The 26150-nt window shown below is 39.2% G+C and overlaps 1 protein-coding gene, 1 long non-coding RNA gene and 1 pseudogene across 2 annotated transcripts in view; 1 reads left to right on the top strand and 2 right to left on the bottom strand.

The window, feature by feature from the left end:
• Positions 1 to 2547: 2547 nt before the first annotated feature.
• LOC106734419 (10 kDa heat shock protein, mitochondrial pseudogene) lies at positions 2548 to 2949 on the bottom strand (annotated as a pseudogene).
• A 1832-nt stretch (positions 2950 to 4781) lies between these two features.
• On the top strand, positions 4782 to 7858 carry LOC114006983 (uncharacterized). Its single transcript, XR_003548639.1, has 2 exons — positions 4782 to 5120; positions 7517 to 7858. It is a non-coding gene; the product is annotated as an uncharacterized LOC114006983 (long non-coding RNA).
• An 11880-nt stretch (positions 7859 to 19738) lies between these two features.
• DEPTOR (DEP domain containing MTOR interacting protein) overlaps positions 19739 to 26150 on the bottom strand; it is a 157739-nt gene continuing 151327 nt past the window's right edge. Inside the window, exon 12 of the mRNA XM_006140060.3 lies at positions 19739 to 20094. Coding sequence (XP_006140122.1) covers positions 19966 to 20094 — 129 coding nt within the window. The 3' untranslated portion in view covers positions 19739 to 19965. The remainder of the gene's footprint in view (positions 20095 to 26150) is intronic.

Here is a 26150-nt window from a genome sequence, read left to right as displayed (position 1 = left end):
CCAAAGATGGTGTCTGTAGGATCTCTCAACAGCTAACAGAAAAGAAAGAACTATCTTCACAATCCAATGGAAAATGGACAAAGACTTGAACAGGAAACCTGCCCTGTTGCCTAGTGGTTAAGGGAGCTGGATCCCATATGGCTGATGGAAGTTGGACTCTTGGCTCTGGCAACTTGAAAAACATATAAGGGTATGTGTGTGTGGTCAACCAAAATCTTAACAGGATATAGAAATGGGTAGGAGGAGATTGCAACATGACCATGTCCCGTGGAAGAGTGATTTCTCTCCCATCCTTCTCTCTCTCTCCCTGGCAAGTGCATGTGCCTTTTGGCAATTAAAAAAAAAAAAAGACATAAACAGATATTCTCAAAGAAAAATAGCCAAATGATCAACCAAAAATTAAAAAATAGGGAACCAGCAGTTAGCGTAATGGCTATGTCGCTGGACTCCCACGTAGTCGACCGTGGTTCGTGTCCCGGACCCGGTGGCTTAAAACTCACGCCGGGCACGTGTGCTTGCGTGCCCAAGATCCCAGGAGGAGAATGGAGGAGAAGGGATTGTGGTGTGACCATCCCCCCTGGGGGGTGATTTCTCGCTTTCTGTCTCTATGTCTTTCTCTGTCTGTCTGGCGAGCGCACGCGCCCTATAGTGAAAAAAAAAACCTCTCAAAAATAAAAAAATAGCATTAAAATGTGCTCTATATCATTGGCCCCCAGGGAAATGCAAATTAAAATATAAAACGATCTGTGTGCAATTCCTCACAGTGATGAGAACTGATGCCCATCCAAAGACATATTCTAGAGTGTTCATCACTGTGCCATTTGTAATTGCCTCAAACTGCACATTCTCATATACCCATAAACCAAGGAACAGGAAAACACACAGCATTGTAGTCTCACTACAGAATGTAGCAATGGGAACGAATGATGCACAACCTCACATAACACCATAACTGAATCTCACAAACAAAATGGTGAGCTATGGAAGCTAGACCAAAAATATGCGTAGTGTAGGATACTATTTAGATAAAGCACTAAAATAGGTAAAAAGAAGTTTATAAAGTAATAATAGTGGTTTCCCTTAGTGGTGAGAAGAGAACATTTGAGATATTTCTTTACTTGGATTTAAAAGAATTCATCAAGTTCTACTGCTTTCATTACAAGAGAGTTTTCAAGAAGTTCATAGAATTGCCCATTATAAAAAAATTACTCATAGATTTTTGCAACAAAATTAACTTACACTTTTTTAAAAATTGCTGTAAGGCACATGCACTCATGGGAAGAGAGACATAGAAGAAGAGAGAGAGAGAAGTTAACCTTAATCTTTCTGAGAGAAAGATATCTGAGCTTCCAAATATTGTTATACTTTATTGAACCTACCTGATAATGTGTATCTGACCTACTGAAATAGAAGCTCCATGAATACATTGTGTCTGTCTTGTTTTCTGTTGAGTCTTCGGGGTGCAAATCATCAAGCACATAGCATATGCTCAATATAAGTATCACCATACGAATAAATGAAAATAACTTCTTTTTGCAGTTCCTATCTACTATTAGGCACCAGTTCCTGCAGGACTCTTAGACCGGGTTTGTGGAAGTTATCTTCCTTCTCATCTCATCCCTAGAATAAAAAGATTCTCTCAAGAAATCCTATTCATGTGAAGCAATGTCTTCTCCAGATCACAACTTCTCAGACTGGGATCTGAAAAGTGTGAAAGGAGTCCCAGTTTTTAAAGTCAGCCACGGGTACCTAAGAGCCAACATGAGAAGTTCCTTTTGGATCAAACTGACAGAAAAGCAGGATCCAAGGTGTATCCAAATTCCCTGTGGTAGATAAGAACATGTCTGATGCTGAAACTGAGGTGTGGGGAGGGCCAGCTCTGAAGATAGGCAGAAAGATATTATAAAGGTACAGTAGATGTGACTCCGTGTAGACCTAACTTTTCTTGAGCAGTGCATTACTGCTTGCCAGGGACCTGTCCTATCCCCCAAAACTTCACTGTTAATAGCCTGTTGACCAGAATCCTTACTAATAACATAAACAGTTGAACAGTTGTATGTTTTATGCACAGTATTCTCACAATAAAGTAAGCTAGGGAAAAGAAAATTATTAAGAAAATCATAAGAAGAGGAAATACATTTACGGTACTAAATTTTCCAATACATTTACTGAAAAAAAATTCACGTGTAAGTAGACCCACAAATTTCAAATTCATGTTGTTCAGGGCCAGGTACTACATTAATAGACTATCATGGAATCTCCCATGTCTAATGTAGAGGTCCAAAGAATGATTACAACTCTGAGCACTTTGTCAGTCTCACTGCCTAATTTTGAAGGACAATGCTTGCAGTTTTTTCTGCTATTCAGTCCTGTGGCAAAGATAGTCCTCTCTTAACAGGGCTTGGGCTGGACTATTGATTGTCATTTTTCGTTTGTTTGTTTTAACCACTCATTTACATATTTTATTTGGAATTGTTTATACCAGTACAGCAAAATTAAGTCTTAGAGACAGTGGGTATCATTACATTAGATGTCATTAGTTTATTATAAAAGAGAAACATGGAAAATTATTTACATAATGAAAGATTTTACAGCTTCAGTGGGATGGGCGGCTTCATGTGATGCCATTTCAGTAGTGATTTATTTCAGTCTACATACTTTCCAAGAATGTCACCACCTCAAAATAGGAAATAATCCTTGTCATCTAGAACTACTTCGGTGCCTCCATGTTCTGAAAGAAGAACTTGATCTCCAACTTTCATGCTAACTGGTTGAATCTCTCCACCCTTTCCTTTAGAGCCAGATCCAACAGCTACTACTGTTTCTTGCGATACTTTCCTTGAGACTTTTCTAGAAGCATAAGGCCTCCTTTGATTAATGTTTCAGCAGTACTCCTTTCAATCAATATTCAAAGAGTGGAAGAAACTTCCTGAATGGCTATCCTGCCATGACTCTTACAGATGCAGCTCGGACTCTGGTCTTGCACCACTGCCACAGCAAGTAGAGCCGTTGACTGTTTATTAGAGTAAAGGCTGCAGTCTTTCTGGAAGGTACAATGCCTTTGAGGTTGAAGACTCTCCCCAGTAAAGACTGTTTCCTATAGGAGCAAGTGTCTCTGACACTGGGCTGAGTTGTTTCTTTGAATGAGAATCCCTAGTCAGTCAATTAGTCTTCCAGTACCTTATCCTCTCTTTTTACTCTCAGGGAAGGACTGAGCTGGAGACAAGGAGATTGCTGATGAGTTTTAACCTCCAAGAAATCCTACAAGGTGGAAAGGATCATACCAAGGTTGCAGAAAGTGGCATCTTTTTGTTCTAAATATTATCTTAAATGGTTGTGCTTTACAAAACCAGAGTTGAAACAGGAAAGAGCCAGTGAAGGCAGAATTGGAAGCTTGACCAGTCTGAGATGGAAGAGAAATCTGCCTCTGTTAATCCTCTTCACAACCTTTTCCTGTGAAGTTCTTACTTTCCTTTCTGTTCCCAACCCCCATGTACAGCTTAATCTGTCCAGTGCCCTTACTTCTCTGCCAATGGTTTTCCAGCTCAAAGCCAAACAAGAACACCACAAAATCAGATTGATCCTTCTCCCTATATCACCACCATCATTTCATTTGAGAGGTCTTGGTGGTTTACAGAACACTGACCCCTAGGGCCTCATAGGTATCTAGCAGACTGTTATATCCTAGATTATAAGAGATAGAGCAACTCTATGGCTCTTTGTTAAGGCAAATCATGAAAGGTTTCCAAGGTCATGACATTCATGGTTCAACCTCTCTCCCAGGTAGAGTCAGAGTGTTTTATATAACACTTAACAGTCTCCCTACTGCTGGTGGACTTGGCAGTAGGCACTCTATAAAAGGCTATTTTAGTAGATATTTATGTTTTTGTCTCTCAGAAAAGCCTTTCCCTTCAGAGAAATGCTGAATCACCCTATTGGGACTATTGATTCATAGGATTCCTATGTCTTCAGCACCAGAAGGGCATACGACCCAAGATGAAATAATGGGAGGAGCCCATCCCCTTTTCCACAGAGATTATTCCAGGAATGGTATGTGCTGTAGGAAAGACTACCTGGAATTCTTGGACTGGGTATTTTATACTGGAGAAAAAGGGAAAATTTCCTTTCCTTGCTGATTGTAAACTACAAGAATTTGAGACTGGCGTTTCTGTCTGCTATAACCCCTGCAATACAGACTCTGTAAATAAAGCTCACACAAAACAATTAGAGAAAAGCAGTGAGAAAGGGAGAGAGAGTTTGGTCCTTGGCAGCTTGTTAAGGTTATTCACCCCGATTTCCTCACAGTAGGATGAGCAGACATTCCAGTTGCATAAGGCAATTTCAGTTTACACCTGTCACCCCAGCTTAATCATTAACAGCTTCCTCTTTAATTCTCGGAAATGTCCCAGGTGGATGATAACTTATTTTTCCATTGTTCCTATCACTATGTATGTGGTTAACTAAGGCTTTTATGTCTTTTTCCCTCCCTTAGGCTGTTTCAAACTGTTTTTTTTTTTTTTTTGTCATTCACAACCAAGAAACATTTTGACTTATCCACTTTAAAAATTAACCAGAAGGGGGAGAGCACATGGTGTAATAATTACATCACTGGACTTCCATGTAGTTGACCATGGTTTGAGTGCCAGACCCTGTGGCTTAAGCTCACGCTGGGCACATGTGTGTGTATGCCCAAGATCCTGAGAGAGAATGGAGGAGAAGGTATTGTGGCATGGCCATCCCCTCGATGGGTGATTTCTCACTTTTTGTCTTTCTGTCTTTCTTTCTGGTGAGCACATATTCCCTATAGCAAAAATCTCTCAAGAATAATTAACCAGGAAACCTTTCCACAGCACCAGTTCTGAATCTGATTACTTAGTCTTTTACTGGAACTCTTGGGAAGGTGCCTGATTCTCTATGTGGTGCTTGGTCTCCACTTGCCCTGTGGATTTGACACCTTGGGCTCTTCCACGCTTGCCTGCCCAACTGCCTTTCCCAAACCATGAGCCCTGGTTCACCACATTGAAGGTCAGCACAGCCCACAGATTTCATTAGGAGTTCTGCAACAATGCTCAAGAAGAGCTCAAGAAGAAGAGCCAGGATGAGCTCCAGAGGCCATCTGGGTGAATAAATTTCAATTCTTTTTTCCCTCTTTACATTGTTCTGTCCCAAATTCAAAGTCCTAGAAGGAAATTTCAATTGGTATGACATGTGTATGGAGCCCACTTGTTCACTGGAAGAAACCAGGATGCCAGTGTAGGTAGTCCATGGTATCTACATGAAACGAGAGGGAAGAAATGCACTCTGAAAATTCATGTGTTGTTAGCCAAAAAATGTGAATGGGTACTAGAAAACTAAAAACATACCAAACAATGTGCATTTCACAATTAAATAGCATAACCAGCTATTTATACATGCATATTAATGAGAGCTGAGCTCTTAAATATACATACTGGGGCTCTGAAGAATTGGAGATGAAATGATTGATCTTTCTAGAATAACCAAGAACCCCAACTATGAGCACCTTAAGTGATAAGGAAGCTAGTCTTTACCTATTATACAGTTCTATACTCCATGATAACAGTATAGACGTTTGGGGCTAATATTTGTGTGAAATTTTGGGGGCTTTCCGGGTATACTCATTCTCTTCCTTCAAGTACATTCTGCTGGTCTTGTCCATTGGGGTTGCCCCCTCAGCCAATATCACATAAAAGTCACGACATCCTCCTGTGATTAAGTCTCCAACCTAAGCTCCTTTTCCTGGTGTAAATTTTATGGCTCTACACTTCTGCCCTTTTTTGATGTCTACCTCATGATTTCTCTCCTTTTCATGGTACTTCTGAACACTCTTGAGTTTTCAGCACTTCCTCCACAGGTTTGCATTTTTTCTTTTCTTTTTTTACACCCACCATCCTTCATCTACAAAAGTTCTTGGATAATACATAATTCAATCTGGTTTGACCCTCGAAACTTTGTACCTTAGCATTGACCTGTGTAGGAGGCACCTTCACTATTTCACCCCAAACTGGTAAAATATGTAATGAAGAAAAGTACTGGTCCCGGACTCAGACATAGCTGATTCACGTTGCTGCATAAACCTGGAACTCAGCCTCTCAGCAGAATGATGTCCTGGAGCTTTTCATACACTCACACAGTTTTGCAGCTTTGTTTTATGTGTGTGCATTCTACCTTTTTTGGTAATTAGTCATTTGTTTTCAAATAACTAATTGAGAGCATCTTTAGTTTCTCTTTCTTTAACATTACTGTTTTAGTCAAGGTAGACTTATCTATACTCTAATAGCAAATAAATCCCCCAAATCTCAGTGGTCTAGCGCAATTAAGTTCATGTTCTGTTCACATCACAGCCTATTGTGGGTCAGAATCTTCTCCTCCATGGGTGACCCACAAAGCCAGGCCCTTTCCATCATATAGTTCTTATATCGCAGGGTCGTTCTCTTCCAACCTCATGTGAGGGGAAAGAGGGAATATACGAATGCACAAGATATTGTATAGCTAGCCTTGGAATCGTCTACCCATCTACTGCTGGCCAGAACTGAGTCACGTTGTTCCACCCAGATGCAAGGAAGGCTGGGAAATGTAGACTTCCTAAGTGTCCAGGAAGAAAATACAGGATGGATGAAGAAGTGTCAAGTCAACACACCACCATCTCCGTTTATAGCTGTCTGTTCTGAAAACAAGACTGCATAATGATATATTATTGTAAGTGCGATGGCATTATGTACTGACATGCCAAACATGAATTTACATGAATTATTTCATTTTATTAAAATTTGTAACTACCAGGTCAAGTTAAGGTGCTGGATCCCACATGGCCTGAACCTAGTTTGAGTCCTGGATCCAGAAGCTTGAGAATCACACCAGACATGTGTGCATGTGTGACCAAAATCCCAAGAGGAGAATGGAGGAGAAGGGATTGCAATGTGGCCATCTCTCCTATAGGATTATTTTTCACTTTTTCTCTTTCTCTCATTCTTTCTCTGACAAGCACACAAGCCCTATAGCAAAAAAAAAAAAAAATGCAACAACTGTATGAGGTGTTGGGAAATGTGAAAATGGCTGGTGCCAATAATTATTCATTTTATTTTTTGTGCATTTCATGTTCTACAGGAAATTGTCCAAGGTAGGATATTTAAACAGCACCTGATACTGCCTTTAGTTCATATATTTGACAATAAGTCCTTCTGTTATAGAGTTACATGCTAGAAATGGTGGAAGATGACAAGTTTGTCAGGGTCTTCATTACAGGACAAGCCAACTATATAAGTAGAGATAATATAAACCAATTATAAAGGCATAAAGATATGTCTTTATCATGAATTCTCCAATTTAACTGAGGTTTTATTCACTAAGACATCACCTAGCTCAAACGGAATAGAAGAAAGTTTTGGATGCTGTTATTCATGACAAAAGATCTTGTGTCCCCTTCCGTCTTTTATTTACCTCCTGGTGTATTTTTCCCTTGCCTAAATGATGACTTTTGGCTCCATCTCTATTTCAGGTCTGACACCAGCCTCTGGACTTGCCTCTTGATGCATCCTCTGTTGCCTAAGGTGCTGGTCTTCGGCTTCAGTTCCTGTTTGTCATCTCACATGAACTTCCCAACAAGTACAACATCTCTACAGAAGTTCCCCAGGCCATCTTCATTGCACAGTTCTGTACCCAGAGCCATGTTTATGCTGGCCTCCTTGCAGCCAGCCTCCCAGAGAGAGAGCTCCGTTTTCACTGAGTGCTGGAAGAGGCTGCGAGGAGCTGATAAGGAGACATAACAGATTTCAAGCCAAATTGGGGAAAGAGAGGTGAAAACAGAGGCAAAATCAGTTGGTGGTTAGGGAGAACAAAAGGCAAGAAAGATCAAGAGGAAATAGCCTTGCCTTTCACTCCTAGTCAGCATATTTTTTTGAAAAATGAAGCTTTACTTGAACTTAATTTAGAGTCTGCACACTAACCATAAAGAAATATTTTCTACCACAAAAGAGTACTGAATGAGGAGCTATGTGATCACTTTTTTTTTTTTTCAGTAGAATTATGTTTGGGGTGAAAAGGGTTAGGAATGGGGTTGGGGGACTCTAGAAGACAAATGAGAGGCAGTCTCTATTCATACAAGGGGTGGTCTCAGCCCTCAAAGAACCCTCTGATTGTCTGACCTCACCAGACATGCTGGACAAGCCAATACATGCTTTGTTTCTGGACTTAAGTCTTTTTCATAGTAAGAAGTTTACATCATCCAAAGTCATCCACAATGTAGTTGATGTGAACAGAAGCCATTTTCAAGGAGTAAGAAGCTGGTACTTCAGTCCATGGTTGAACACACTGAAGGGTGATGCACGCCTTCTGCTCCCTTCACATGGCCAGGAGCTGCAGCCAGGAACTCCTTAACAAGCATGTGCATTGTGTTAAGCAGCCTTAAATACTTGCAGCCAGGGAGCTTTTTTTTTTTTTTTTTTTTTTCCACTAATAATCTTGGATCATTCATAGCCACTTTCTCTCCTGATAAAAGTCTGTGAGAGTCAGTAACTTAGTTGGAAGACTGAAGCAGCCTTCATGAGTCAGATGACATATTTATCTTTGTAAGTGAAAATGCAAACACACTCTTGCTTGACTTCTAATTCAAGGGGGAAAAAAAGCATAACAAACCCAAGAATGAAGAATTTATCAGGAATTAGAAGACAGTAGCAACTCTTACAGTCTGAATTAAGATGAAAACTTTCTTCTTTCGTGTGCATGCGTGTGTAAAGTCAGGTCAAACTCGGATTAAATAAATTTTTTTATGCTTTTCTCTTGTTAAACTGTCTTTTGTCATAGGAGTGTGGTTGTGATCCTTATGATATATCCCTAAGCTATAGATCCCTGTTTCCATTTATGTAATAAGTTGATAGCACGTGGAGGACTAAAAAGAAGAGGGAAAGCAAAGGAGGTGTGAATCAACAGGGAAGTAGGTGAATTATCCTGTGCTAGTGATAAGAAACTTTATGTACTTTAATAAAGCAAAATGCTTCCTATCTCCTCCCATTCCCTTTTTTTTTTTTTTTGGAGAGGTTTTTGCTATAGGGCACGTGCACTCGCCAGACAGACAGAGAGAGACAGAGAGACAGAAAGTGAGAAAACACCCCTCCGCCCTGGGGAGATGGCCACACTGCAATCCCCTCTCCTCCATTCTCCTCTCGGGATCTGGGGCACACACACACGTGCCTGGCGTGAGTTTAAGCCACCGGGTCCAGGACGCAAACCTTGGTCGACTACGTGGGAGTCCAGCGACAGAGCCATTACACTAACTGCTGGTCCCTCCTCCCATTCCCTTTTAAGGATGGAAAGCACTAGAAAGTTTTTCATATCTGATGAAGTTTAGACTGGCTGAGAGAAAATTTGAACAAACGGGTTCTTTGTCTAACACAGATAAGCTGATGTGAAGTTCGTGGACTCCCATCTGTTTTAGTGCTCATTATACGTATTTCCCTCTCTTTCTGCTCTCAGGAAAACTTGAGAGTCTCTCTGCTTAATCATTAGTTACCCCTGGGGCCAGCGGGTGGCATGGTAGATAGGGGGCTGAACTCCCACATGGCTGACTGTGGTTTAAGTCCCAGACCAGGCAGCTTGCTTTCTCACTTTCCCTCACTCTCTTTCTGTCTCTCTCCCTGGTGAGCACAAGTGCCCCGTAGAAAACTGAATAATCATAATGATGATAAAACTAAGTTAAAATAATTCTTTAGAAATAAGTAAGTTCCATGTTACACAGTTCATGGGTTTCCTAGGTCTAAGAGTAAGGGTTAGTGTTCTGCTTCTTCAACTTTCACAGTGGCAGAAACACCCAGATCTTTAAAATCTGTGCTCCCAAAATGTTGTTACATGTGCATTGTGAAAACTGAGGTAACAGAGAAAACAGCTTCTCTCTCTCTCTCTCACACACACACACTTTTTTTTTAGCTCCCTCAGTTTTCTATCCATCTGCTGTCCCAGACAGTCAAATCAGACCTTGAAAGGTAGCACTAATCACCCTCACAAAGTTCCTATTATGAATCGGTCTCTGTAGATCCGGGAATCTCAGAAATCTGATAAGTTTAACATTTAAACCCCAGGGAGCAAAGGGCATTTCAAATAAGATATGGAGTCCCAGGAAGTAAGGGAGAAAGTTACATAGGCAGAATGACAGGCAAAGGAGAAAAAGAGTTGTTAAGTCCTTAGAACCAAGAAAATGGGAACCATCGGCCAAGGCCTTAACAGAGCACTCCTTTATTTTGCCTTGTACATTCCTCGGATGTGCATGGCAAGCAGCAGCCTGTACTTCCACTCTTTGACCGCAGAAAGCTTGTGTTAACAGAGTTGTGGTGGTGGTGCTTACATAAAGCTAGCATGAATCCCTAAACCGCTAGACTCTAGGCCAACCACCAAAAGACAAATGGAATGATGTCTCAATTAAGGTGTGTTCAGGAAAGAATCTCCTTTAGAGTCAAGACTAAATCTCCGATATTTCCTGAGAAAGAATCCTCACTTGGAGGATAAAAAACACAACCATGCTTAAACATTGATTATGTTTATTGCCTTTCTGAAAGGCTGTAAAATAGTTGGGACAGAGGAGTAAATGGACAGTTGATGAAATTTTGTTTTGCAGTGTATTTTTTGTTTTTCAATTATTCTCTATGAAATTTTACATTTTAGAGGTTGTGTTTGATAAGTTATTTACCTATCATTTTTATTTTCAAAAGCTATGAAACAGAAAGAGATAAGGATCCAATGTGAAAATGGTGTTTGCTCTTTCCTGGTTTATAGTCACAAACCTAGAGCTGTATTTTCTCCCAACCTGAGGAATTTAGTCCATGTGATAGCATAGGCAGGTACTGCTCCTCATTTTACAGAGAAGGAAACTGATACCTGAAGAGGTTGAGTAACTGAAAATACCCCTAAATACTCGAGCTAGAACATGAACCTGGGTCTGTTCGTTTCCTGAGCCCATGACCTTTCCAGATGTAGTACTTTGGGACTGCCGTCTCCTCTACCAGCAATATTCTTTTGGATTTCTCTAAGGCTGGTTCATTCCCGTATGTTAGCCAGTAAGTCTAAAGAACAGGTTTGCATGAGGAAATGCTCAACATCCCTCATCATAAGGGAGATGCAGATAAAAACCACAATGAGATATCACCTAACCCCTGTCAGAATGGCAAAGATTAAGAATATAAAAAGTGATAAGTGTTGGCGGAGATGTGGTGAAAAGGGAACCCTCCTACACTGTTGGTGGAAATGTAAACTAGTTCAACCACTGTGGAGAACAATATGGAGGTTCCTCAGGGATCTACAAATAGAACTACCATTTGATCCAGCAATCCCACTTCTGGGTATTTACCCAAAAGACAGGAGAACGCTCAGTCAGAAAAGTGCTTGCACATCAATGTTTATTGCAGCATTAGTCACAATTGCCAAGACATGGAACCAACCTAAATGTCCACAAACCGATGAATGGATTGGAAAAGTGTGGTATATATACTCTATGGAATACTACTCAGCCATAAAAAATAATAAGACCCTGGAATTTGATAGAAGGTGGTCAGATATGGAGGATCTATTGCTGAGTAAAGTAAGCCAGGCTATGAAAGAAAGATATTGTATGCATCTACTCAATATATACCGACTATCCACACTCTATGATAGAGAGCAAAAAATTGGAGGACATAAAAGTAGTGAAGGTACTTAATGAGAATAGGACAGTGTGGAATGGGGGAAATGAAGAGAAGAGGATAGAAAAAGATAGCAAGTGAACAATAGAGAGGCAGGACGTTAGTGAGAAACAGATATGGCTTATTAACTGTTGATGATGACATGTATAGTATTCTCAACTAGATTGGTCTGAGAAGTATTTCATGATGGGCAAAGTATTTTTACAAGCAAAATGAGAAATAGCGATTGACTGTTTTAAAAAATAATTATAATAATAATAATGATTGGGGAAAACATAGAAAAGATATTGAATGTTGAAGCGGGGAGATTAATGTCTTTGTACTGACTGACTTGCATGGCATTCCCTTTTGAAAAAGCAATGTAATACACTGTAAAGTTATATGTAATCCAATGTAATATAAAGAAGATTATGATGATAATAAAAAATTAAAGAAAAAAACAGGTTTGCAAAGGCTTTTGCGCAGGGCTGTTGCGCCGTGTAACTCCAGGGGGCGCTGTTCACTTAGGATGTAAAAGAGACGGTATCTCATTAGAACCCTGTAATGTGGTGACACTTGATTTCTCTCTCCACACTGATAAGACCGGGTCATTATCACTCCATTTGGTTTCCTGTGCTTCTTAGCACTTATTCCTATCTGAAAATCAACTATTTTGTTTTTATATCTTATTTATTGTCTGTTTTCCTAAAGAATATGTGAACCTCACAAGGACAGGGACCTGTCTTACTGCCGTTCGCCAAACAATGACAAGCCATAGTAGGTGCTTAATATGTTATTTGTTGGGTGTTCCTGACTATGTTATAACTCCCAATAGTCTACCTCTCTCGAACAACAGGATTGTAGGATAAAAAGTTTCAAGACATCCTGGATATTATGAAGACATTGACATAGTAAGTTAGAATGGCAAACTACTTCTGATATTTTCTGTGCTTTAATATTTATAAGCTTTTCAGCGACTTAGAACCCTCAACATCATTGGCCAAATAGACATTTATTTGACAAAATTTAAAAATATCATCTTGAAAAATCAAATGCTTTTATATTTCAGTTCTACCAATGTGGAAGCTAATTACATGTGGCATCGTAAAGGTGAGCATTCACATTTCCTATGGTATAACAATTCTCTTAAGTTTCTAAGAGAAACTCCTGAGCTTGTACTCTGGAAATAGAGTGAGAGCATTCACAGCCCCACTTATGACAACAAAAGCAACAATGGAAACAACCCAAATGCCCATGCACAGGAAAATAGTACATAATTTGTGATCTAGAAATTTAGGAAGCTGTGTATAATGAATTAATTGTAACTATACACCAAAAAAAAAAGAGAGAAGAAAACAATGGATAAAAACAAGCAAGTTCTAGGAAATTACATGAAAATTGATGTTCTTTTGATAAAGTTCATTTTAAAACCTAAACATTTATGAAGAATAACAACAAAAAAGCAAAAAAGCAAGAGAATAGCAAGTAACCTTGATGTTCACCATGGTGTTTTCCTTGGATAAGGGAAAGTGTAAGATAGGTTTGGTAAGAAGAGTCAAATATAAGTTTTTGCCAGTAGTCTGGCTTTTGGGTTGAGATGGTGGTTTCTAGCTTTACACCATGTGTTTAACACCATGATTTCTTATTTCCTGCTATCCTGGGACAGATGATTTCTAGGAACCCTCTCTTGAACGATAGAACTTTTGAATGATGAGCCGGATCCAGGGACATGTCTATTCAGTCATATATTCCTAGTTCCTGCATACAATGTCCAGCAAAACACAACTCCTTGATAAATGTGTTGAATGAATGACAGAAAGTTTTAAAGTCCTTTTGATTAATATTGAGGATAGTCCAAATAACCACTCACTCCCATATCTTACTTTGTCCCTCACTCACATGAAATTATGTATCTGATTTCATCATTGGTTGAATAATAAAAAAAGAACATTTCTCCAGAGTATTAAACAAGCACATTGTATTGTTCCACATAAAATATTCTACAATATTCTACAAAATCTGTTGATACTGATCTGCATAGGGAGAAAAACAATTAAGAATCAAACCATACAGAAAAAGTTTTTTAATGAACATTTTTTTTTTCTAGGCAAAAGACCTTCAGAAAAACACCCACTGTTAAGCAGATTTACAAGTGGCACTTTTGGCTGTATTAGAGAATTAGATTTGGGCCCCATATGTTAGTAGCAGATCTCTTGTAAGTTAGTAGTAGATCAGTTTTATAATGCAATGCTTTCTCAGCATAAGAAAGAACCAATTTGTTTTAAAATATAGGAAAAGCTGAAACCCTAAAGTCATTGTTTCAAAAAATGTACTATTAATTTCATACTATACTCCTATGTGTTTTCATACAATAATTTTAAGTATTGTGCTATACTTTTTAATGAAGGGAGCAAATAAATCTGAATACAATTTTAAAATCAAGATATATATTAAAAACATTTATGAATGCCTCTGACAATACCATATGCTATCTTTGATACTGCAGTTCACTGTAGTACATGGCAGATCTGTCCTTTTGGTATTGAACTGAGCAAAAAGACATTATACCTACATTATCTCTTAATGAGCAAGATCATTGCCAGTAGCATGAATAGGTTTCAATTAGCAAAACCAAAATGTTCTAGATAAGGTATTCTGATCATTTATTTTAAAAAAATGGCACAAGATTAATACTCAACAGCAGAGACGAGTTAACGTTAGTTTAAAATGAGTTCTGAGGGGCCAGCAGGTGGCGTGGTGGTGAAGACCACATGGCTGACTGTGGTTTGAGTCCCAGACCCTGAGGCTTGCTTTTTCACTTTCTCTCTCTTTCTCTCTCTCTCTGGACAAATTGAAAAATAACAATAATGATAAATAAAATTAATAAACTAATTCTTAAAAAAAAGAAAATGAGTCCTGAAAGCAGTTTATTTTTACAACATATTTGAAATGAAGGAGTATTTAGAAATGTAACACTCCAAGTTGAGCTGAAAGTGGTAACATTTTTATTATTAATTTCTGTTTCTCCAAAGCAGCCACCTTTGATAAGATGGTATGAAGTTGATCACATCTAATCTACACAAAGATGGGTATCTTCTTTATGCTACCCCCATTTCTCAACTAGTCTCATTACTTTATACAATTATTTAATAGAGATTAACAATAAAACATCAGAAATAGAATCAACCCAAAAGGTAACTGCATTTTTCTCCGAACAACTAAACATGGCTTTCAGATTTGCACATATTATGCTAATGAAGAAATAAAAACTACTTTCATCTCCATCACTAAAACGTAACACGTCACACAAACACCTCAAAAACTGAAAGCTTTTAAGGGAGCAAGGAAACATTTCTTAGATTCTCAGTGAGGGAAACCTCACACATAATACTCTTCCCTATCTAGATATTATACACACAGACATACACATATAAATGAAATAAAAGTTCTGGCAAACATTGTTTATTGTTAATTTAGGTAAATTCTTAGTGTCACATTTAGAATCTTTTTGTTTGGTTTGGTTTTGGTTTTAACGCAGGACAGTTGTGAAACTATTATGTGCAATACTTAGTTTTCAATGATATGAACAATCTAAGACCTAAGTCAATTAAAATTTATTTCCTTACCTTCACAGGTATATGGCTCCACTTCCATTTTAGGAATACCATAAAGCCATATTTACCATGTTACCCTCTGCTGCAGAAGGCTATCCTGTGAAAGTCATGGGGCTGAGACACTGCTGGCATGGTGGTTAGGGTGCTAGACTCCCACATGGCTGACCATTGTTCGACTCCTGGACCTGGTGGCTTTAAAGTCACGCTGGGCGCATGTGCATACATGCCAAAAAATCTGAGAGGAGACTCGAAGAGAAGGGATTGTGATGTAGCCATCCCGACTGGAGGGTGATTTCTCATTTTCTCTCTCTCTGTCTCTCTCTGACAAGAACACACTCTGTGGCAAGAAAAAAAAAAAAAAAGCTGCTGTGCTGGAAGGTAGGAGCTAGGCATTTGGACCAAACTCTGACCCAGCAAGTCTCATGAGGTTGGGCATGTGGCAAGGCCATTCTATGGCTCAGTTTCCTTATTTGTCAAATAAAAAGGCTAAACTGTGCTCTGCATGACCCCACGTAGCAATACTATTTTGAGATTTTCTGACTTTGAAGTTTTCATCGAACTTTATTCACAATGTAATATTACACTTCTACCCAGGGGTTGGTAATTTGCATCTTTATAGGCAAAAGTTTTCAATAATTAGGTAACTTCTTAGGCCTTTATTTAACAAACATGATACCTGCACTCAATAAATTAAAAGTAGCCACAAATTCTTTGAAATTCCTCCTATCAAAAGGTGACCTCTATTTCCCCATGTCCTGATTCTGGGCCAACTTCAATACCTGCTCTGGCTCACAGGGATGTGAAAGTGACATCACATAACAACAGAGAAAAGGTCTTGCTGTTTTTGTTCTCGCTCTCCAATCTCATTCTCCTTTTTCTTCTGTGGAAAAAGGCCAGTGGAGATGGTATCTTAGCCGACAGCCTCAGCCGACCTTAAGACAAATGCACGAAACCATCCCAAATCAGCCAGCCTCCAAGCAGCCTGTTCATTGACCACAAATGTGTGTGTTGACCCAACTGAGAGCCACTGGTGGGCCAGCTCAGCAGAGTTCTGCCCAAACTGCCAATCCATAACATCATGAGAATACAAATGGCATATTGTAAGTCACAATTTGGGGTGGTTTGTTAGACAACAGAGGAGAGGTGACACGCTACTGTTTGCCAGGAACTGTGCTGGATGAAGGGAATACCCTGGGTACCATGAAACAGTCCCTGTTCTGCAGATGCTTAGGAGCTAGTTAGGGAGATAGGTAGGTAACAAGGCCACAAAGATGTAAAGACGTTATAATGCAGAGGGGGGCATAAAGGTCAACGGTAATTTAGAGAAGGGTCATCGAGGCTGGAATTGGGAAGCTGGAAAAGGCTTCCCAGAGGAGATAATGCATAGGAGGAACTGAGAATTTTTCAGGCAAAAAGGGAGAAAGAAGAACATTCCAGGGAGGAGAAACTGCATGTTCAAAGGTGAGGAGATCACAAGGGTTTCCTCAGGAAGTAGGAGCATCCGCTTTCATTTCTGTGTGAAGATGTCAGGGGTGTACTGGAGGAATAGGCAAGGTGGAACTCCCATAGCCTCAAGAGATTATTTGGCATTTGGCCTTAAAAGTGAGGGTGATGGGAACCCCAAATGGAAACAGCTCTCCCTTCCTCCCTCCCTCTCCCTCCCTCTCTTTCTTTCCTCCTTTCCCTCTTCTACCTTTCTTCCCTGTTTCCTTCCTTCCTTTCTCCTTTCCTTCTTCTCTCACAGGCAAGAGGGGGCTATGTGGAGTAGCTAAAGAGAAACACTTTTCCAGTGCCTATATGGGCTACATGGAAGTTTTATTGTGCTAAGGCCCAAGAAAAACGAGCATTAGGACACAAGTAAAAAGTAGAAGAAACAGATAAAGAAGACAATAGCATGTCTTAGAAAGCATTTCTTCTTCTTTACCTGGGGAAAGAAAGCATTTAAGAGGTTTTTTAAGAGTTTTTTGTTTTTGTTTTTGTTTTTGGTTTTTTTGCCATAGGGCATTGTGCTCACAAACAAGAGAGAAAATGAGAAATCATCCTCCAGGGAGGATGGCCATGCCACAATCCCTTCTCCTCCTATCTCCTTGAGCACACATGCACACATGCCTTGTGCATTTCTCAAGCCATGGGGTCTGGAATTCGACCTGCACAGTTGGCCACGTGGGATCCAGCCACCTTAGTCATCACGCCACGGGCTGGCCCTTAAGATTCATCTCTTAAAGATATTATATAAACGCTTCAAAACCAAGTGGTAAGGTCTCCCACTTACTAGGTGTGTGTCATAGGATATATAGCTAACTGCTTTATGAGTCAGTTTGATTTATAAAATGGGGATAATGGTGGTATTGACCTCACACATCTATAGGAAAAAGAGACGTAAAGTCTTAGTACCACACCTGATCAGAATGTCTGTAAATGGGGAAAGATTAGAGGAGGGAGGGTAACATGGGCTTTAGCTTTAAACAAAGCTGTTTGAATTCAGGTTACATCACTTAGTTGCTTCTGCAGCTATGCATTTTTTTTTTTTGAGTGGGTATTTTGCTATAGGGCATGTGTGCTCGCCAGAAAGACAGAGACAGAGAGACAGAAAGCAAGAAATCACCCCTCCCGGGCGGGGGGGTGGCCATGCTGCAATCCCTTCTCCTCCATTCTCCTCTTGGGGTCTTGGGCACCCTTGTACATGTGCCCTGCGTGAGGTTAAGCCACTGGGTCCAGGACTTGAACCACAATCGACTGTGGGAGACCAGCAACATAGCTATTACGCCGACTGCTGGTCCCCTGTGCAGATATTTTTAACCCTGCTCAGACTTAGGTTTTACATCTGGAAAGTGTGAGTGATAATATCTACCTTGCAAGGTTGTGCTGAGGATTGAAGGAGATCAGACACTGTAAATGCTGAAGCACAGAGCATCACACACACACACACACACACACACACACAGAGGCAATATTTCTCAAACATGGATCGACAATATTGTTAGATATTCAATATTACTTCAAAATCCTATTCTCTGACTACAGCTACAGATCAGAAAAGTTGGATTACCAGAAACATATATACATTATATCTTCGGCACGATATGTCCATTCTACCAGTACCAATGCATTATCATAACCTATCACAAAGAAATAGCTGAGGTACCTTATTCATATTTTATTCTGTTAATGCATAAGGGAGCAACCCCAGTGTTCAGAAGTCATTATATAAAATGAAGAAGAATTTACCATTCCCTGACTTCCTAATTTGGCACTTCAAAAAATTTCCTCTACACACCAAGCCCCAAAATGTACTCTTTAGACCAAAAAAGAGGAAACATGCATATATACAAGTGGATTGAAGAGTTACAACACAAGATAATGCTTTTCATGAAAACTAATTTCCCCAAATAAGCAGCATGTCATGTCCTTAGAATATGTTACACTAGAAAGCCAGTAGAAATTCAAAGAAGGCAATTTAAAATTTCAAGATTATCAAATATGATCAAGTTCTAGACTACTTCCCTTAAAAAGGAAGGCCTTCAAGGTGAAAGCTTGCCAAAAGGTTTAATTTTGGATTATATGTGTATTTACAAACTTCTCTCTCACTCCATTTTTTCTTTCCTTTTCTTTTCTTTTTTTTTTTTTTTTTTTTTTTTTTTTTTTGTTTTTTTATTTGGAAGGCTTTTGTTTTTTTCGATTTGCCAGGGGGTGCATGTGCTTACTAGAGAGAGACAGAAAGAGACAGAGAGAGGGAAAGTGAGAAATCGTCCCACAGGGGGATGGCCACTCAGCAATCTCTTTTCCTCTACTGTCTCCTTGGGATTTGGGCACACACTCACACACATGCCCACCATGATTTTCAAGCAGTCAGGTCCCGGAATGGAACCATGTCAGTCATGTGGGAATCCAGCGCCTTAACCAGCATGCCTCCTGCTGGCTCCCAAATTTCTCTTTTTTTAACATTCAACATATTCAGGATTGATTCTAGAAAGCTGCTGTAGTTGATTTATAAATCAAAGTGATTTAGGCTCGAAAAGAGGCAATTTAGGTGCAATTTTAAGTAGCATCAGAAAAGTTTTTTGATTTTTCTTTCTTAGTTAATGCCATAATTGAAATACATGTCAATCTAAAAGTTGATACTAAAGGCAAGAATTAGAAAAAGTCATTTTTTGATGTTTTTTAAGCACTCGAATGTTTTAGAACCTTCTTGAAAATGCTAGTTAGCTCAGATTCCTTTGGCTGTTGCTTTAATTTGAAGTTTGACAAAATTTCCATCCTCTATTAAATAGTGCCATTCAAATATTGGTGATAGTGCAATTTAAAGTCTGTAACAAGTATTCTATTGGGGGGTTTTAGCGTGTTGCTATTTTGGCTAGAGAAGCATTTCAAGAACTTTATGCAAACTAAGATGAAAAAACAATGAATGAGGACTACACATAGAAATCTAGTAAGGCAATTCTATCCTGTAGGAAAATTCTGTTTCTCAAATGTTTTTACGCTGATTTTTTTTTTTTTTTTTTAGCTATGTTACCCGGTTCTTCCACATTCAAACAGTGTATGAAATTCAACCTAAGATGAATATGCATGGAGAAGAGTTTCTGTGTTCAAAGCCATCCACGTGCATGGAAGTCTTGTCATTGCATTGTTTTGCTTCGTGCTGGTGCTGATCACCCCCAGGCCATGGAAAGGATGGGAGGTCCGGGTGCTCAGCACTCTAACTCCTCCATGACTTCCATGACAATCGTCCGTGGGCCCGTCAGAATCAGATTGCTCACGGTCCGGTAGTCCACGTGCAGCACGTTAAGCCCATTGACAGAGACGACAAACTGACAGACCTAAAGGAGAGGGAAAGAAAGACCATCTATCATAGCTTCTGGTGTTTCATAAACCTTTGGTAAAGACCATGTGTACCCCAACAGGTAACTGCATTCTTTTTTGTTTTTTTCTTCTTCTTCTAAGAGGTTTTTGACTTAGAGCTCATGTGCTCACCAAGAGACAGTGAGAGAGAAAGCGAGAAATAACCCCCTGGAGAGGGAGGGCCATGCAGCAACCCTTTCTCCTCCATTCTCCTCCCAGGATCTTGAGCACACATGCACATGTGCCTGGTATAATTTTCAAGCCACCAGGTCTGGGACTTGAACTGAAGTTGGCCATGTGGGAACCCAGCAACGTAACCCCTACACTATCTACGGCCCCTGGCAACTGCATTCTTAAAATACCCAACCATATATAGCAAACAACTCCAATTCAATAATTTCTAAGAAGCTACACTGTTTCTGGAAGGCAGTATAATTAAAAAAAAATATTTAGTATTTTTAAAAACTGGGCTTAAATCCTAACTTAAAAATTTACTAGCTTAACTTATTTCCCTCAGCTCTAAAACAGGGATGAATAATAACAGAATACTTACTTTATAAGACCGTTGTAAGAATTAAATAATGGGGCCAGCAGGTGGCATGGTGGTTAAAGGAGGCTGGACTCCCACATGGCTGAATGTGCTTTGAGTCCTGAACCTGGAGGCTTGCTTTCCCATTTTCTCTCTCTCTCTGTCTCTGTCTCTCTCTGGAAATATTGAAATAATAACAATAAATGAAGTTAAATAAAATAATTCTTTTTAAAAATTAAATAAGGTAAAGTACATAAAGTCTCTATTCAGTATTGAATGAATTCATTAACTAAACATATCAGAAAAATAAAGTAGAATTTATCCAAAAACTTTATTGTTCTTTATAAATTATTTTTCTCTTACTGGGCAAATAAAAAATATAAGTAAGAAAAGGAGAAAAGAAAAGACAGGTGAGAAGAAGCTGGGGAGAGGGAAAAGAAAGGACAGAGTGGTTGAGATGGATTACTTTAGTAATGCAGCCTATGTCTGTTATTCTCACTTCTTTAAGTACAATGCTTGAGTAATTAATGTGTACACCTGCTCCCAATTATTCATTTATTGATTAATCAACTTAGTGTTCAGGACTTAACCAAAAAATGTAGAAAATACTAAAACATGTTGGAAACCATTTCCTCTTATTGTTTTCTGAGTGGATAATATCAGTATACATTTGAACACCGTATTAAGTCAAAAAATATCTGGACCTATTTCTTAGATGCACCCAAACTGGAAAGTATTAGAACAGCTCTGTATCTGTAGAAAAGATGAGAATTATAATTCAAAGGAATGGATTTAAGTTTTAGGCCCTTTGCTGGAAGATCTTGAGTTGGTTTTTTTTTTTTTTTTTTTCTCTTCTATATCTTGACAATTTACTGGGTCGTTGGAAAAGTCATGAGGCATTTTTGCATAGAAAAACATGTCATGACTTTTCCAATGACCCAATACATATGTCTCATTTATAAAACAGAGGTAAGTAAAAATGCCTACCCTCCCACAGGTTCAAATCAGATAAAATATTTAAAACTTCTTTGTAAATACCAAACACTACGTCAATGCTGAGTTCTCTTAATTTCTTTCCCTTTAATAATACCCACTTTCATCATGGTCACAGGATTAAAAGTAAAAGAAGAAGAACAGAAAGTATTTACTCAATAAACACTTGCTATTATCATAACCCCTCCTGCAACCGACACGGCTACGGTGTTCTCTCTCTGTAAGAGCACATAATCACCACTTCTCCTTTCCCATCTCCACACATCTCTCCTCATGGACTCAGCACATCTCTTAAACAAAATCAGAAGTTCTCAACCACAGTCAAGATCATGGTCATAATTGAGGTCTGGCACAGTCATAGTCAACAAACTAGCAGGTCATAAACCACCCTGAGGCAGGCCACAGTGATTTACCGGACAATCTAGCACTAACTTAATGAAGGCATCAGTCTGTGCTTTGTTTTTGCTGCTAAAGCAGACCCACAAGCCAAAGAATGAGAGGAATTCCATGACCCTCCTGTCTCAGGCCTTTAGACTTTAGACTTGGGCCCTTTTTTCCCTCAAAGGGGTGAACCAACCTTTTTGTGTTGTCAGGTAAGACGGGATTTCCAGATGAGCTGCTCTCCAGCTAACCACCCACTCTTCGGGCTCCCCAAGCAGAGATGTATCTGTATCACTCAAGGATCACAGTCAACATCTACTCTTAACCACAATTGTGTGTTCTGTTCCACATAGTGTTTGTTTTAGTTGACCAATATTTAAAGATTAGGAAATCCTCACAAAACAATTCAGATTCTGGTGTCTCTGGGATGATATTCATACCTATTAACCCTAAGTCTGCATGGGCGCGTGGCAGTGGCTGAGCAGGGGCTGCTCCTTTGAATGAGGCACACACTTTTCAATTTGCCATAGTCCTCACCACTGTCTATTTTTCTTCATGCCAGGTGGAAAGGCTTTTGAGTTTGTGTTCCCTTATCTAGGCTACCAAAGGGAAAGAACTGAAGAGAAGATAGTTTGAAACTCCAAGAACTGAAGGGCCTCAAATATACATTTCATTAGCTGATGAAAGGAGAAATAAAATTTGGTATATCCATATAATAGAATATTTTTCGGCAATAAAATTAAATTTAAAAAAATGCTACATCATAGACAAGTCATGAAAACATTATACTAAGTGAAAGAAGCGAGTCATAATAGACCATATACTGTAAGAGTTCATTTAAATGAATATCCAGAAGAAGCAAATCTACAGAGACAAAAGTAGATTATTGGTTGCATAGGGCTAGGAGCGGGGTTAGAGGGTTGGGGTATGAAACTGATAGATAGTGGGTATGGGTTTCTTTTAGAGCTGATGAGAATGCCCCAAAATTACTTGTGGCAATGGTTGCACAACTCTGAAACACAACAAAAAACATCGAGTGAGACATTATATGAGTGAATTGTATGGTATGTGAATTAAATCTCAACAAAGTATTATGTAAAAAACTGAAGGGAGGAGGGGCTGGATGCCAACAATGGGTAGATCCATGTCACCTGGAGAAAGAGAGAGCCTGCCGATCTGGTTCAAAGATGGGGCCTTATAAAATTCTTGCCTGTGGGGCTTTGGGAGGCTACAGAATCATGGATGATAAGGGCTATGTAAGGTAAAGCTTGGAGGTGAGCGTTCAGTGACCTCTGCTCAGGACTTACACCCAGGTGTTCAGGGATAGAAAATGGGGAGTCAACAGGGCTAGCTGGGCAAAGACCAGTGACACCAGTAACTAACGCTGATCAAAGTTTATTTTATTGACCAGCCTAAGTCTGAGATGCAGCCTGGGGTAGCAGTACCTGTGACCCCAGAGAGGAAGAGCATAGGCAAGGGGCACCAAAATGCTTCAACACTGGACTTGTCATCAACGTTGGTGAGCGCTGACTCGAACCGAATTTAATTTTAGAAAAATAAAAAATGAAGGTCTTATCTCTGTTTTGCTTCATGTGTGCATACACACACATGCATTTCTAAGGTACCTAAGTTTTTAACTGATTTACTCTTTCATAAAATAAGGCTCATTCAAGGTTTCCTTATGCATAAAGACAATCTTAACTCCCTTCTTGAGAATCCATAGCTCCCAAGAGTAGCAGACAGGAACAGGGTTAGCGCAACTACTCTGTGAATTGCTCATATCCCCTGGTTCTTACCTGTGTGCTCCCTGAACACAGCTCTAGGGTATAAAGATCAGGTGAAGATCTTCTGTCATAGATATCGTGGGGAAAAATGCTAAGAGTTCTTGCACCAGCTAGTGTGTGGAAAACTTGAATAAAATGGAGATGTAAAAACCAGAGATTTTGCCTTCATAACGCTTACAATGTATTAATGGTTTAAGAGGCAGAGTACCACAGCCAGAATCCTTTTCCAAACAGCAGACAATTTCTTAATAAACATCATTTATTGAAAATATATTCTTTTCCAAGCACCAATCCAGGTACTTTACATACTTAATCAAAAATCCTCCCAAAAACCATGTGGTCATGTCTGTTAGGTGTTAGCCATGCAGCTGTCATTCTTCTAAAATTGACTTGACATCCTTTTCAGATATCGCTTTTCTTCTCCTGTGGGCAATACAGATAGGAGTACCAACTAAGGTGCCTGACCTGTTATTCGCAGCGTTACGTAACCCAAGTCAGTCAGGCTCGCTCTCTCTCTCTCTCTCTCTCTCTCTCTCTCCCGGACTACTAAATCTGGATCAGAGTAAAATAGGAAAGAACGTTCATTTGCTCTGATGCTTAGGACCCCATATTGATCCTGGCTCCTTCTTTACCAAGCTTGGCCCTTTAGGCCTTTGATTCTCTTATATGCTTGATTCCTTTCCAGTCAGTTTCTCTTTATCTTTCAATAGCTAATTTCTATCATTGGAAACCTATGATCCCCAATACAATTCTTATGAGCGAACTAAATGTTACAGAGGTTAAATTACTTGCTCAAGGTTAAATTATTTGCCCAGTGAAGTGACATATCTGGAAATTGAACTCCATCTGACTCCACAGCCCTATATAAATATAAATTTACAGAGGATAATGTGTACATGCAACTTCAGAGAAACACATAGAGAACAGCAGAAGACATATGTCTTTTCTTTTTAATGGCTAAATAATCCTAGGTCCATTCAAATATCTTTGTTGTTGTTCTTATTTAATTTTATTTATTTATTTTTCTTATTTCTTACATTCACTCACTGTATATCTTTAAACATTGAAAATGAATTTTCCCAGTATGATCTCCCTTAGATAACAGACTGATAACCAAAATATACAGGGAACTCAAGCAGAATATCCACAAAAAAATATCAACCTAATTAAAAGATGGGCAAATGAGCTGAAGACAACTCTCCATTCAAATATCTTACAGTGTTACTGTTTAGGTTCTTCCAACTTCATAAGAAGGTTTTTATTCAGTTAAGTTTGGGTTTCTTTTTGTATTGCTTAAAATCTTCAACAATAAGAAAACGTAGGTACTTATTTCAAACTCTGAGTAAGGCAAAAAAAAAAAAAAAAATCTGCCTTCAAAACATACCACGCTTCTATTCAAGGTAGTATTTTTGGAGGTAGGCTGTTAGGAAAGACGTCATTTCTCCCTAATGTTCTCAACAATTGCTTTGGTTCCAGCAGTTCCAAGATCCTTTTACTAAAAATGTACAAAATGATCTAGAATTGCAGGTATTACTATGTAACATATTCAGTTATAACGGACTTTCAATTAGCATCTGTGGTACACTATGTTTTGTAAATCAGCACACAGTATGAGTAATCACAGGAAACACACAGCCTGGGGAAAATGATTTCTCTTCTATAGTAAAGAGCACAGACACAAACACACAAGACATGTGACTACCTCTGAAGGGGGGGGGCCTTGGGAACTTCCTATTTGGGGTACTTGGGGTAGGGGGCTTGGATGTCCCCTGCTGGTGGTAATTAGAATTCAAGTGAAGTGTTAATGCCTTTCTTCTGTTCACAAATCTCTTTAACAGATCTGTTTTCAAAGATCATAAAATAATTTTCTCATTTCTCTAGTTCTTAGGAAAGGGATCAGTTATGAGTTTATCTAGCTGTTCACCTGACAGCAAGAGGCAGTACCCTAACTTTTAAAAAAATAGTTTATTTACTTACTATTATTTTTACATTTCCTATAGGACACCTGCACTCACCAGAGAGAAAAAGAGCAAGCCACCAGGTCTGGGACTCAAACCGTGATTGGCCACATGGAAGTCCAGCATCTAAACCACTGCACACCTAGTGGCCCTCTCTAATATTCAAATAAAGGAACAGGGGACACCATATCTCTAATGAGAAGGAAGAACAAAAGTCATAGTAAGCCTAGATAAATAATGTCTTTGAGCAAGTGGGCAATGAGAAACATTCTAAGAACCGAAGTTGGCCTTGCATGAGTTAACAGGAAGAGGGAGCTGGGACTCAGCACATTACAGGGTGTGATCAAGCTGGAATAAACACCTAGGCTGAAGTCCAGCCTTTTTTTCCT

This window comes from Tupaia chinensis, unplaced genomic scaffold (genome assembly GCF_000334495.1).
Source record: "Tupaia chinensis unplaced genomic scaffold, TupChi_1.0 Scaffold000017_1, whole genome shotgun sequence".
NCBI classification, from domain to species: domain Eukaryota; kingdom Metazoa; phylum Chordata; class Mammalia; order Scandentia; family Tupaiidae; genus Tupaia; species Tupaia belangeri.
Note: the sequence above shows the minus strand (reverse complement) of the source record. Positions and strands in the feature narration are given on the sequence as shown.